General features: G+C 55.1%; 5 protein-coding genes across 5 annotated transcripts; 2 read left to right on the forward strand and 3 right to left on the reverse strand.

Moving 5' to 3' along the window:
• Positions 1 to 29: 29 nt before the first annotated feature.
• On the forward strand, positions 30 to 1,401 carry arp2 (Actin-related protein 2; the record flags this gene model as incomplete). The annotated part of the gene is made up of 3 exons (XM_014684050.1): positions 30 to 51; positions 166 to 585; positions 671 to 1,401. The coding sequence occupies 3 exons, from the start codon at positions 30 to 32 to the stop codon at positions 1,399 to 1,401; spliced, it is 1,173 nt and encodes a 390-aa protein (XP_014539536.1).
• Positions 1,402 to 3,226: 1,825 nt separating this feature from the next.
• On the forward strand, positions 3,227 to 4,645 carry SSN3 (Serine/threonine-protein kinase SSN3; the record flags this gene model as incomplete). The annotated part of the gene is made up of 1 exon (XM_014684049.1): positions 3,227 to 4,645. One exon carries the CDS (start codon positions 3,227 to 3,229, stop codon positions 4,643 to 4,645), a length of 1,419 nt encoding a protein of 472 aa, XP_014539535.1.
• Positions 4,646 to 6,436: 1,791 nt separating this feature from the next.
• ARF6 (ADP-ribosylation factor 6) lies at positions 6,437 to 7,284 on the reverse strand (the record flags this gene model as incomplete). Its single annotated transcript, XM_014684048.1, has 3 exons — positions 6,437 to 6,600; positions 6,743 to 6,889; positions 7,035 to 7,284. The coding sequence occupies 3 exons, from the start codon at positions 7,282 to 7,284 to the stop codon at positions 6,437 to 6,439; spliced, it is 561 nt and encodes a 186-aa protein (XP_014539534.1).
• Positions 7,285 to 8,882: 1,598 nt separating this feature from the next.
• On the reverse strand, positions 8,883 to 10,091 carry sgf29 (SAGA-associated factor 29; the record flags this gene model as incomplete). Its single annotated transcript, XM_014684047.1, has 1 exon — positions 8,883 to 10,091. One exon carries the CDS (start codon positions 10,089 to 10,091, stop codon positions 8,883 to 8,885), a length of 1,209 nt encoding a protein of 402 aa, XP_014539533.1.
• A 1,494-nt stretch (positions 10,092 to 11,585) lies between these two features.
• MPI (Mannose-6-phosphate isomerase) lies at positions 11,586 to 12,977 on the reverse strand (the record flags this gene model as incomplete). Its single annotated transcript, XM_014684046.1, has 2 exons — positions 11,586 to 12,767; positions 12,834 to 12,977. The coding sequence occupies 2 exons, from the start codon at positions 12,975 to 12,977 to the stop codon at positions 11,586 to 11,588; spliced, it is 1,326 nt and encodes a 441-aa protein (XP_014539532.1).
• Positions 12,978 to 13,654: the final 677 nt, after the last annotated feature.

Raw genomic sequence — 13,654 nt, forward strand, 5'->3', positions numbered from 1 at the left:
CCCCGTCCTACGGTTGAGCTGTCGCGAAGATGGCCAACACTCCACCCATTGGTACGTTCTCCCTCCTGTTTTCGCCAACCACGAGCACGTCCGGCCTGCTACGACGAAGCTCAGCTCTCCTGGGGAAAGCAAGCCGCAGCTAACGCAAGTTACTCCGCACGCCAGTCCTCGACGGCGGCACCGGCTTCCTCAAGGTCGGATATGCCGCACAAAACTTCCCCGAGCACCAGTTCCCCTCCATCGTGGGCCGGCCCATTCTACGATCGGAAGAACGGACCGACAGCAATGTCGTCATCAAGGACATCATGTGCGGCGACGAGGCGGCCGCGGCCCGTACCATGCTCCAGATCAGCTACCCCATGGAAAACGGCATCGTCAAGAAGTGGGACGATATGCAGCACCTGTGGGACTACACCTTCTACGAGAAGCTCAAGGTGGACACGAATGGGCAGAAGATTCTGCTGACGGAGCCGCCGATGAACCCGCTGAAGAACAGAGAGCAAATGTGCGAGGTCATGTTTGACCGGTACGGGTTTGGGGGCGTCTACGTGGCTATTCAGGCCGTTTTGGCCCTGTACGCACAGGGTACGTCGTGCTGATGCGATGAAGGCTACGTGCGGGAGAGGGGAGGTTTAATTTCTCTCGTGTTTTTACTGACTCTGCAATGTAGGACTGAGCTCGGGTGTCGTTGTCGACTCGGGAGACGGCGTTACACACATTGTTCCAGTGTACGAGTCGGTTGTGCTCAACCACCTCACCAAGAGATTAGACGTGGCCGGCCGCGACGTGACCCGCAACCTCATCAAGCTGCTCCTCCGCCGCGGCTACGCTCTGAACCGGACGGCAGATTTCGAAACTGTCCGACAGATCAAGGAGAAGCTGTGCTACGTGTCATACGACCTGGAACTAGACAAGCGGCTGAGCGAAGACACTACGGTCCTTGTGGAGAATTATACCCTGCCCGACGGGCGTGTTATTCGAGTGGGCAGCGAGCGATTCGAAGCTCCCGAATGCCTGTTTCAGCCTCATCTTGTGGATAGCGAATCCCCCGGGCTGGGCGAGTTTCTGTTCAACACGATCCAGTCGGCCGATGTGGACATTCGCGCTTCTCTGTTCAAGGCCATTGTCCTGTCAGGAGGCAGCAGCATGTACCCCGGCCTGCCGTCAAGGCTGGAAAAGGAGCTGAAGCAGCTGTGGCTTACGAGGGCTCTGCAGGGCAACCCCGAGAGGCTGGGCAAGTTCAAGGTGCGGATAGAAGACCCGCCAAGGAGAAGACACATGGTGTTCCTTGGCGGTGCGGTGTTGGCAAACATTATGGCTGACAAGGAGAGCATGTGGGTGACCAAGGCGGAGTGGGATGAACAAGGGCCTCGGGTGCTGGAGAAGCTAGGCCCGCGATAAGGTAAGGAAAAAAAAAGTCATCATTTGGCGAAGCAATAGTAGAATTGGTTGTATGGCGGCTCATGATGAGTTGATTCGTTACATAGCGCAATAAACTTGGCCCTGGGTGGGAAAGTTGATTGACTGCGTAAAGTGCATGTGTGGTGCGTCATGTAGGCTGCTGTGTAGCCAATACCAGGCTTGGTCAAGGCATTGATGTCAACCGAGAGTTATGTGGTGCCGTATGGACGAGTTGAAGCTCAAGGTGGTATCAAGTTCAGACGTCGAACATGGTTGAATGTTCAAATGCACTCGGTTCTCGGCAGTGCAGTCGAGGATGTCGTGCATTTCTTGGCGCGGCTGCTTAGTCATATTGGTCGGCACTTGTTGCTTTTAGCATGCGACGGGGGCATTCGGCAAAGCTGGCCCTGCCACACCGAGACAGCTTGCTGTCGCATCGCGCATGTCGATTGTCAAAACTTCCTTCTCATGATACAGAGGTGGCAAATCGGTCCAGATTCGCGACAGAGACAGTTCCACTTGGGCCGACGCGCAGCACCGTCGTGCCGTCTCATCTCCACGCCTGGATCGGGGATCCATGGCCGCCTCCGCTGTCGACGCCCGAACCCTGGCAAGCCAACAAGCAAATGAGCCATTGATACAAGTCTATTATTCACACTTGACTCTGAAGCGACTCGATCGTCGGGTATGCGCCAGCAAAGGCCGTGATTGATTCGCCGCTCGCCACTGGCCGCTCGTCATTCGTCACGGCACGGCACGCGCACGGCACAATAGCCTTTGTACGATATACTGTTTCATCGCTTTTGGAAGCACCCGGTCGGTCAGGCTCGTGCGAGCACCCCGGCGCCAGCTTGGCTGAGGCTGGAATACCATCGCCGCTTGTGCCATCGCGAATGGTCGCGCCGCGGCGGCATCCGGCAACTTCTGTTCGACACACTGCTCGTCTGGCCTTTTGATCCCGTTCTGCTCAACGCGTCCTGACTCGAAGCGTCCCGAGGACGACAGTAGCCGGCGAGGGCGAGTCGTACGTGCCCGTTCTGTCCTTGTTGCTTCCCGCCACCCGGCGTTGCATCGGCGGCATGAGCCTGACGAACCCGCCCACTGGCCCAAACGCCAATGCCATCAGTAGAAACCAGTCCCTTAAACGGAGTGTCCAGGATGCATTTGCAGGTACGTTGAAACAGATTCATTTCTCCGCGTCGTCTGTCTACGGGCTCCGTCTCCATCTCCATTTGCCCACAATTCATGGCGTCTGTTGCTCCGCTGGCCCCATGCCTGTGGCGTTGGGCGAGAGAAAGTAGCCGACATTGCAAGCGCAAGGGCGCAAAGGCAAGAAGCCAAAATTAAAAAATTAAAAATTAAAAATTAAAACACGGCTGGGGGGGGATTCTCGGGCCGGGCGGCTCTTGTCTGGGCGTTGTCTGTTCGTTGGGCCGAGTTGCGGGAGAAGTGAGAAGTGGCATCTTGAGACTCGGGGAGCCAGACCGCTTGGCTATTTTGGCATTTTGCCCCATTCAGGCCGATTTCCCTCGGCGCCTCGAGCCTTTGTTGAACTTCCAGTCCGTTACTTTGCGCTCTGCGTTCTGTTGTGTCCATGTACATTCCCATGCGCCTGGTCTGGCCCCGAGCTTGTCACCGTCCCTCTTTGTCGTGAGTGAGGAACCGGGAAAAAAGAGTCTCCGCGTCGAGGCACGCCTGGGCCGTCTTCGGCACTACGGTTCCGACTCCATACCTCAACCACCGTTGATATCTTCTCCTTCTCTTGCCCTCCCTCGCACTTGGCCCTTTCCCCCCTCCCTTTCTGCATTGTCCACCGTCAAGCACCATGCCTCTGCGAATGCGGAATGGACCGCAGTTCCACCACCCGTCCTCGGCGTCTTCGCACCCGTTTAGCTCATCCTCAGCTCACCATCGCTATGCAGATACCCATGACCGCCCCGGAGCCTTCCATCCCCGGCTCCGGGTCATGGACCGGTACAGAATCGTCGGATTCATCAGCAGTGGCACATATGGCCGTGTGTATAAAGCCGTCAGCCGTGTCAGTACCGTAGCTGTTCGTACGACAACCACCCCGTCAGGAGCCTCTTCCAGCAGTGCCACCGCCGGCCAGGAGGTCGCCATCAAGAAGTTCAAGCCCGACAAGGAGGGCGAGCAGATCAGCTACACGGGTATTTCGCAAAGTGCCATTCGAGAAATGAGCCTCTGCAGCGAACTTCGCCACCACAACGTCATCCGCCTCGTGGAGACGCTCCTCGAGGACAAGTGCATCTTCATGGTTTTCGAGTACGCCGAGCACGATTTGTTGCAAATCATCCACCACCACACCCAGCAACCCCGGCATCCTATTCCCCCGGCCACCATCAAGAGCATCATGTTTCAACTGCTCAACGGGTGCCAGTACCTGCACACCAACTGGGTCCTGCATCGTGATTTGAAACCTGCCAACATCATGGTCACTTCCGGTGGGGAGGTCAAGATTGGAGATTTGGGTCTGGCCAGGCGATTCGACAAGCCGCTGCACTCGTTATTCAGCGGTGACAAGGTCGTTGTCACCATCTGGTACCGGGCGCCAGAGCTGATACTCGGCTCATACCACTATACACCAGCCATTGATCTGTGGGCCGTGGGTTGCATTTTCGCAGAACTGCTTTCTCTTCGCCCCATCTTTAAGGGCGAGGAGGCAAAGATGGACAGTAAGAAGACGGTCCCCTTTCAGAGGAACCAAATGCAGAAAATTGTCGACATCATGGGGATTCCCACCCGCAGCAGGTGGCCGCTGCTGCCCATGATGCCAGAGTTTAACCAACTCAACACATTGCAATCACCGCCCTCTCACCACAGCCACCACCACCATCATCACCAACACCACAGCCATTCCTCCAGCAGCAGTTCCACGTCCAACCTCGAAAAATGGTACTACAACACCATTTCTAACGCTCCTCAGAGCGCGTCATCGGGTCCGTCATTGACATCCCTCGGCGCCGAGGGATACAAGCTCCTCGCTGGACTATTGGAATACGATCCCACCAAACGACTCACGGCTGCACAGGCACTTCAGTCTACATTCTTCACTACCGGCGACCGTGTCAATACCAACGCTTTTGAGGGTCTCAAGGTGGAATATCCCCATCGGAGAGTCAGTCAAGATGACAACGACATTCGCACAAGCAGTCTCCCAGGCACCAAGAGGAGCGGGTTACCAGATGACTCCTTGCTGCGACCTCCTAAACGTGTCAAGGAGTAGGGCTTGCCATTGGATAATGATAGAAGGCGAAATCAACAAGGCGACAAGTCACCGGGGGCCCTAGAGGGTGAGGCGGTCTGCGCAGCCAATACATATGCTTTACCACGGACAGGGTTACAAGACATTGGTCAATCATGTACTGAGATATTCGCACACCAGAGATTCAAAGACGTGTGTTTTCAACAGACTATATCCATACCACCGGCGCCCGAGAACGCTACTCTCGACCGGGAAGTTACTTTGGAAGATGACGCAACAATTACCTTTGCACCTCGGACCGCGCCAGAAGTTTTCGCTGCTCCTTTGCAGCCAGCATAGTGCCATGCGACTGCTGCTCCTGGTCCCAGCGCCCTGCCCATTGCCCCCAAGAGGAATCCTTGGGCTCAAAGTGTAAGCATACGGCAGACCAGGTCGATGCTCCAAGGTAAGGCATCAACGTCGCATATTCCCCAGCTTAGGCGCGGTGTACGGATCGTCCTGCAACTTCTACTGGACCTCTATCCAACTAGACCTGAGGAGCCGGATCTATTTGGACCCAATACTGGCCCAACGGCGGCATAGCGGCCAAACAAGGCGCCAATCATCCGCAGTCAAGAAACAGCATCAACTAGACCGAAGTGGGTATGATCAGCCCGCACGTAACGAGTATTACATCGATATATTCAATCTGACGCGCCGTTTGTATCGTTCATGCGGGCCAGTCACCGTGTCCAGCGGCGGTGGCGACGCAACTCTGTTTGAGGAGAGCTTCACGGTCACCGACTATGATCAATCCAAATACGATTGTGATGTCCGTATTTCGTGCACATTGCGTCAGCCCAACCATGTTCTTCCGAAGGCATGGTCAAGGGCTCAGATTCAGGCGGGCACACATATGGACCTTGCAGCGCATTCCTCGACGTTCTCCAAAACACTGCATATTCTCACGAACCGGGCACCCATTCAGACCGGGGGTATCCCCGACCAGCGCTACTGTCGCGATTATTCGTCAGTGGGCGTGCTCTGCTCTCAATTTCCACCAGCCGGATCTCGTGGGATCCAACCATCTGCACTCGAGGACTTGTATTTTAAAGCATGTGATGGGAAGCATTTTGTAGCATAGTTCGGGTACTGGGAGCCAGTATAGTAGCCGGTTAGCATGTCATTAAAAATGGATACAAGCAGAGCCACGCTGTATTTGCTTTTGTCTGCCCGTGATGGCCGTGTTTCACGTGTACGTACACCAAGGCAGGATACGTAGAGCGGCATGGGTTCCAAAACATGCCTGATGAGACAAGACAGACAGTACGTATCACGATTCACATGGGAGCATAAACTCAGACATTGAGTCCGGCAAATCACGTATAGTAGACAGCCATTTCATCACCGTTGTATTGGTCCTCCTCCTCCCATTATTGTATATGTATTCGTTACAACGCTCTCTCTGCCAACAGGTACATGTCGCTCTTTGAATTCCACATTTCCTCCGCCCGGCTAGGGTATTCGTACAAAAGAAACAAACGGATTACATGCGACAAATAAACAAGGGCAAAAGCAAGAATTAATAATCGTCAAGGAATAGAGTACAGAGTTCTGACCAGCCCGCCGCTTGATGGATCGCGTGGGTTGGGGGGCCAGGTGCGAATCGTCTTCCTTCCGGCATGACGAATGCCACGGTGACGACGCATATCGCTGTGGCATGCACCTGTGTGCCTTTGGCTTCACAGCAGGGCGCAAGGCGGACTGCGAGTGCCGGCTCGGGCCGCTGCTATAGATGTGATGGTTGACGTTTGTGTAGTTGCTTCGTGGTGTTTACTTCTTTGCCGGGGCGGGAGGGGACTTGACGTTGGTGGACAGCCAGCCTAGGCCTTCGAGGAGGCCTTCGCCGGTGGTGGCGCAGCTGGGCACGACGTACCAGGCCTTGTCTTTGATCTTGGAGAGCTCGAGGGCTTCTGTGATTTGTTTCGGGTCCATTGCTGTATCGTGTTAGTTTTTTGGCTCCTCGCTTCGCTCGATCATGGCTAGAGCTGAGGTTTGACTGTTCGCTTCGCCCGATCAAGTCGCAAGCTTGAATCGACTGCCCATGCGCTAACGTGGGCACGAGGAAAGTGTACGTACCGTCATCGAGATCCTGCTTGTTGGCAAAGACCAGCAACAAACTGTCCTTCATTTCGCGGTCGTTGATAATGCGGTGCAGCTCCTGCTTAGCCTCCTCCATGCGGCCGCGGTCCGACGAGTCGATGACAAAGATTAAGCCCTGGGTTCCTGCATCCAAGTCAGTCTCAAGTCCTATTTGGGCCCTTTTGGGGCCTCGCTTCGCTCCATCGCCGCACGCAATTCACCCATCCTCCAGCACGCACACGCCTCCCTCAAAATCGAGCGCAGCGAGGAAAAGAAAAAAACAACGTACCAGAGTAGTAGTGCCTCCACAAGGGACGAATCTTATCCTGGCCACCCACATCCCACACGTTAAACTTGACGTTCTTGTACGTGACCGACTCGACGTTGAAGCCGACGGTGGGAATGGTGGTCACGTCCTGCCCCAGCTTGAGCTTGTACAAAATGGTCGTCTTGCCCGCGGCGTCGAGCCCCAGCATCAGCAGCCGCATCTCCTTGGCCCCAAACAGCCGGCCCATGACCTTGGAGAATTGTCCGCCCATGGTTGGCAAAAAAGTCCCCCCTCCCGGTGCAGCGTCTGTCCAGGCCCGGGGCGGTAAAGGAGGAAGAGAGGCAAAGCACGAAGCCTGTCGGGTGTGTGTGTGTTCGTGGGACGTACGCGCGTGCCAGCAAGCCGAGTTGACGCGAGGGAGGCGGTTCGAAATGCGTCGCTGGAAAGCCACGAGGGAGCACAGGGGGCGGTTGGAAAGGTCGTGAAAAAGGGTCGCGAGACCAGACTGGAGGGTTTTGGTGGTTGCAGTGGCTCCCACGTCTCCATTTGATGTTCCTGTTTTTTTGGGGGGCACTGGGGGGGCGCGGGTACCTGGCAGACCATGTAACGACATGTACTCCGTACCTTTGTACCAGCCCTTATCCCATTGAGTGTGTGGAGGTGCAGGTTATGTAACGAACCCACTTTCCTGCGATATATTCAGATACTGGTATTATTTAGTTAAATTATAATATAATAGTATATTTTTATATATATTTTAAGATAATTAGTACTTATATTCTTATTATTTCTATTAAGAAAAATAAGTATCTTTTTATAATTATCTTCTTATTGGCCCGCGTCCCGGTCCGCTACAAAGGCTGCACCTTCGCACACTCAATGGGATTCGGCCTGGTGGGGAGGGGGGGAAGGGTTGCCCCTGTCCGTCAACTTTGGCTTTGGATGAAACGTGCCCCAGATGAGAGGGAGAGCGCCTGGCACGACACATGCTTTTCGCCTCGTGTCGATTCGGAAACAAGATCAAAACATGTTGAAAATCAAAATAAACAAATGCAACGGCAATGTCACAGTCGCAGTCACAGTCGCATCACAGCCAGCCCCGGCGGCGGGTTCCAAGCCCTCGGGTCCGGCGGGCGGCCTCTGCTTTCCCGCCACGGCGCCCATATCGTAACTCTCGGGGATTTACTTGCTGCCTCTTGCCGAACAAAGCAGCATCGTCTCGGAAGCATGTTTGCCCTTCTCTGCGTCGATTGCCTTCGGCAAACGGCTGCTAGCTGCGCTCAAGGTCACTTGCCGCATGGCATGTGCCGAGCACGGAGGAATCATGATACTACACATAAATACATACGTGCCAGACATCATGTGGCAAAAACAGACATTAAGGACTCCCGCACGTTTCTGACGCAGGGGCAGCCACACAACAGACAGGGGTAGGGAGCCCATGTCCACTTTGGAAAATGAAAGACGGCGTCAATCCGAAATGAGGGGCAGATATGAATAGTACATGAGCACTCCGTACCGGGTTTGGTACGTACCTAGGTACTTAGGTACATACATACAACATCATGGGCCACAACGTCACCAGACTCTCAGACGCGGACAATGCTTATAACATGCCTTGGCTTCACAATAGCAACTGTCCACCACGTACCCGTCGTGACCATGCCTGAGCCCCAAAGAAAGCACCATGGATATCGTCCAACCTACCCCGTAGACACCAGACAGACCACAAAACAATGTCATTGCCGCCAACGCCCGCTATCACAAAAAAATTCCAGACCCCCCTATACGCCAAAGAGACACCGAGACGACCTGATCCAAGACCCGACTACTCATACAAGAAATCTGCAGATCCCCGCCCAGCAAATATCACGCCCGATACTCAATCACAAACCGTCGCTCCACCTGTTGAAGTGTCGTCGAGTCGTTTTCCCCCTCAAACTTGAGAGCCACGCGCCCTTGGCTGTCCATGCTGTGAACCTCGGCCTTGTAAAATGTCGTCGTGTTGGGATACAAGGCCAGAACCACCTGCCCAGCCTCCCAGTCCTTGAGGGTACTCGCTTGGCTCTCGGGCGTGATTGGAATCATGCTGCTTGCGCTCGTCCGGTACTCCTTTTGTTTGCTCTGGTCGTCGGGCTCAATGTCCAGCACCTTGTACCGCCGGCTCTTGCCTTCGCCCAGAACCTGAGCCACTTCACCCATTATCCAATCCGATACGCCTTCGCCGCCAGTCCTGGGCTTGAATGCCACCGGATCACCCTTGGAAAACACTACCTTGGACTTGTTGCTAGCGGCGGCGGCGGCGGCGGCAGCAGAACCAGAAGCAGTCGATCCTGACGGTCCGCCACCATTGCCCGTTCCCGACGAGCCCTGAGGCTCTACACTGTCGGCCTTGGGAGGCATGCTGTCTCTATCTCGGTTGCTGGAGCGGTCGCCGTATTTTCGCGAAGAACCACCAATAGGGCTGGGGACCGGAGAGTCTCCAGCTCCGTCAAAATCGTACAGCGAAGCGGCTGCTGCTGCTGCACTGTCTCGCGCATTTCGTTTCCCCGTGGGTGCCGACGAACCGCCCTCGGCCTGCTCCTTGGCGACAATAACGGCGCGCATAATCTTAAGCTGCTCCATGACCGCCTTGATACTAGCGACGTTTGCCTCGGAGAACTTGACGCCATTGCGACACAGCTGCTCCATCTGTTTCAGTGAATCGTTGGGGATCTTTTCCGGGTCGGTGGCCCCGACTGTCTTGTCCATGTCTACCAGCTCCGAGAGGTTGTCATTCTCCGCATTGATGCCGGATACTATCTCGGCGAGCTGGCTCTTGCACGAGTCCCATATCTGGGCCTCCTCTCCGTGAGAATTGTTGCCATTGCTGCGGTTGGACCCGCGTCCACTTCGGTTGCGCTGCGACATGATGCCACTGCCTGGGCTGCCCGTGACGCCGCCTCCGCTGTTGGTGCGGTTGTGGTTGCTGACCGTGTCGACAGAGTCGGAGCGAGGAGAGGGTCGATGGTAGTAAGGGCCGAGGTCTTCTCGGAGGTTGTCGAGTTCGTTGCGGCGCTGTCTCTTTTTGTCAGTCATGATGAGGTCCAATGTCAATGGCTGGTCCCAATTTATGTCCGCAACTCGGGTCCAGCAGTGCTCGTCTTGTAAAGCTGCCGTCTCGTCTTCCTCCCCCGCCTTTTTTTTTTGTGTGTCCCTGGAGCGACGCTGCAGGGTCAAACCGAAGCAGACAGAGCCGAAGCAAAACGCAACCAAGCTACAAAGACAGCAAAGGAGGGGCAGGAAGCCTAAAATCCAATATTTAAAAACTACAGAATTCGAGACAATCGACGCTTTCTCTTTGCGGGCTGTTGCAATGTGCAGGGTGCGCACCAATGCAACTGATGGTGGAACAAGACTCGGTAGTTGCTCGGCTTCAAATCAGAATGTAAAGAGCATGCCAGCCAGCCATGCATGCAGCAACGAAGCCAAGGTAAAGCGCACATGCAGGTAGAGAATGCGAATGCATTGATGCGAAAGGATGCGAGCCGAGATGTAGATTGTGTGACAGAAAAGCAATTCAATGGATGCAGGAGGGCAAAAAATCAAAGCCAAAAGTCAAAAAGAATGGAGGCAAAAAAAGAAAAGACGGTCAACATACGTTTTCTCGATGGTAGAGAGTGAAAGCGCAAATGGCTGGGCCTAAAGCTCAGGAGCTTGGCGATTGGTTTGTATGGATCGCAAGACGCAATCAAGCTGGGAAGCTGCACATATGACTCGGCACAGGCAGTCTGGTTGCTCCGTACTCTGTTCAAATGCTGCCGTTTCCCTCTCAGCAATCTGGTCCTTCTCGGTCTGTCCCTGCTCGAGGCGCAACCGTGGCAATGGCAACGCCAACGCCAACGCCAGAAAATGTCACGGTAAATGACCCACGCCCGGCCAGGGCTATTGCGGAAAGAGAAAGGGCGGGCTCGCTGCTGCACTGTGATGGAGCCACGCGACTCGAATAAATCGGAGACGGAAACGGAGGCGGAAACGCACCCCGCTGTCGGTAGCTGTCGTTCTCGTCGCGATGGAAAGTCGAGGTCAAGACGGGAAAGGCAGGCAAGGTCAACAAGGGGGTGCGAGGTCAGCGTTTATAAATATTGCTTTGCACAAAAGGTGTGAGGTGTCGAAAGAAAGGTGGGAGGGGCAGAGGCACCAGACACGAGGCCGAGCCTAAAAATGATGTCAAGGGATACAACGCCCACATTGTACTCGGTACTTTGTGCCCTGCTGACCCCAAGTCTGGTCCGCTGTCGGCCAGTGAAATGCCCCGATCAAGACAAGACGGCTGTTCGGAATTCAATCTTGGAAGCTGGGCCACTTGACCAACAGACGCACCAGGTATCTAGTATCTAGGTACTCTGTACTTGCCCGCATGTGTTCTAACTTCTGGGGCACCGCACTCGACCTGGCCACCCGTCAAGTCAACACCATGACATCGTCTCAGGTCATAGTAGCAATTTCATACGGCATTATAATAGTAGTAGTGTATCGTCCCTTTTTTTTTTAACTCCTTCCATCATATCCCACCCATCGCATCCGTCAGCATCACAACCTCTCCCTGCCCCCCTCCACCTCACAAAACGCCTTGAATGTAATAAACTCGTCCCCGTCCGCCTCGAGCACACACTCCGCCGTCGAACCCACAAAGAAGACGTATCCTTCTTTAATCTCATGGGCCGTCGGTCCCACGCTAATTCTCCCCTTGCCGTTCGTGCAAATCACAATGCTAGGTCCCTCCAGCGGCTCAAAGGTAGCCTTCGCCCCGGGCCCCTTTAGCACCGCCCTGACGACAGCGAACTCGTCAATCGGCGGGTCGTACAGGTCTACTGCCGAGCCGGAGCTGTACGCCGCGCGGTTCATGGTCGCGTAGGGATAGTCCGTAGGCGTCATCTTTTGCTCGTCGATGGGCGCGTAGTTGTAGGTCAGCATGTCGACGAGCGTCGTGACGTCTTTGAATTTGGGCGTAAGGCCTGCCCGGACCACATTGTCTGATGCCGCCATGCACTCCATGATGTCGCCCGACAGGTAGGCGTGGATGTCGTCCGCCACAAGGAACAGCGCCTCTCCGGCCTGCAGCTTGACAAAGTTGAGGAAGAAGAGGACGAATATGCCAATGTCCTCTCCAAACTGCCCGTGTAGACGCGTCACAAGCTCCGACAGAACCTCCCCACTGGTAGATTCTACACCTCCCGAAGCAAACTCGGCGCCCTGCGACTTGGCCAGCCCGACTAATTTCGCGATGCCCTTGGCAACATCCTCCGCCGAAGAGGCCATGAGCGTCCCAAACGCCTTCTTCAGCGCCGCCTTCTTAGCGCCCTCGTCATTGCCCTTGACAGTCTTGACAAACTCTCCGCTCACCTCGTCGCCAACCAACTCCCTCAACGGTCCTACAGTGTCCAAAAAGTGGGCAATCTCACTCAAAGGCCTAAACCCACAGAGTCCCTCAAACGGCGTAATGGCAATAGCCATTTCCGGCTTGTGATTATCATCTGGGTAGTTTTTTGGATCCCTCGCGTGTAGCTGCTCGGCGAGCTTCTTATTGGGATGGGCCTGGATCGAGAGGCCCTTGTTGATGGACAGGACTTTGAAGAGAAAGGGCAGTTTGGCACCGTACTTGGCTGACACGGATGACGAGAGGAGTTGCTGGTTCTCGGAGCAGAGTTCGAGGAGGGTTCGGCCGGTCTTGAGATCTTTGGAAGGGTTGGAGGGGTGGGTGCCCATCCAGAGCTATCAACTCCATTAGCACTCGCGTCATCTTCTGTAGTCGCGGTCCGACGGCCTCGTGCGCCGTACCTCAGCGTATGGCTTGTCGGCCTGGATGCTCAGCTCGTCCGACGGCGTGGCAGCCGCGAATCTTGCGGCGGCAGATTGGTTGCCCTTTTTGCCCCATTCGTACGAGTTGACGCCGCACTGGAGGCGGAAGAGGGGGACTTGCATGGCGATGTTGACGATGTTGGTGTCCGCGGTGGTGTTTGACAGTCAGTGAAAGGCACTAGAGAAGGGCGGGTATCAATGTTGGACGTCGAGGAGGGGGAGAAGAGAGAAAGAAACGGAAAGGAAAGGAAGCCCCAAGGCGAAGGAGCACGTCTAATTCCACAAACTTGGCAACTTGGGGACGGGTCAAGCAACACGAAGCCAAGTTGTGAAGCTTCCCCTCATCGTACCCCGCCACGGATTGCATCGCTAATACGTGGGTGTCTGAACGCGGGCAGGCACGCTGCCCAAACAGGAATGGGCCTAGACATTGCACCTCGACATGCAAATCCAATCCGCCCTCACCAGCCTCTTTGCTTGATCCATCCTCACCAATCCGGTCCGGCCAATATGCGTCAACCATTTTATCAATTAGCTATTCTCTACCACAAGACGGAGCTCCTGCAATACTTAGGTACATAGCCACGCCACGCCACGCCACGCCAAGCCACGCCACGCCAAGCCACGCCACGCCACGTCTTCATCTTGAACCAGGCCGATCTGGCTCCCATGTGGCCAACACCGTGCGGTACCACATCCTAACCCACATCCATCATCCATCGTCGTCGTCGTCACCATCATCATCATCCACGCCTTCCCAATGTTCCGCGTGCAAGTCTTAGTAAATCACTGGGGTCTTG

Source organism: Metarhizium brunneum, chromosome 4, assembly GCF_013426205.1.
Source record: "Metarhizium brunneum chromosome 4, complete sequence".
Taxonomy (NCBI): Eukaryota; Fungi; Ascomycota; class Sordariomycetes; order Hypocreales; family Clavicipitaceae; genus Metarhizium; species Metarhizium brunneum.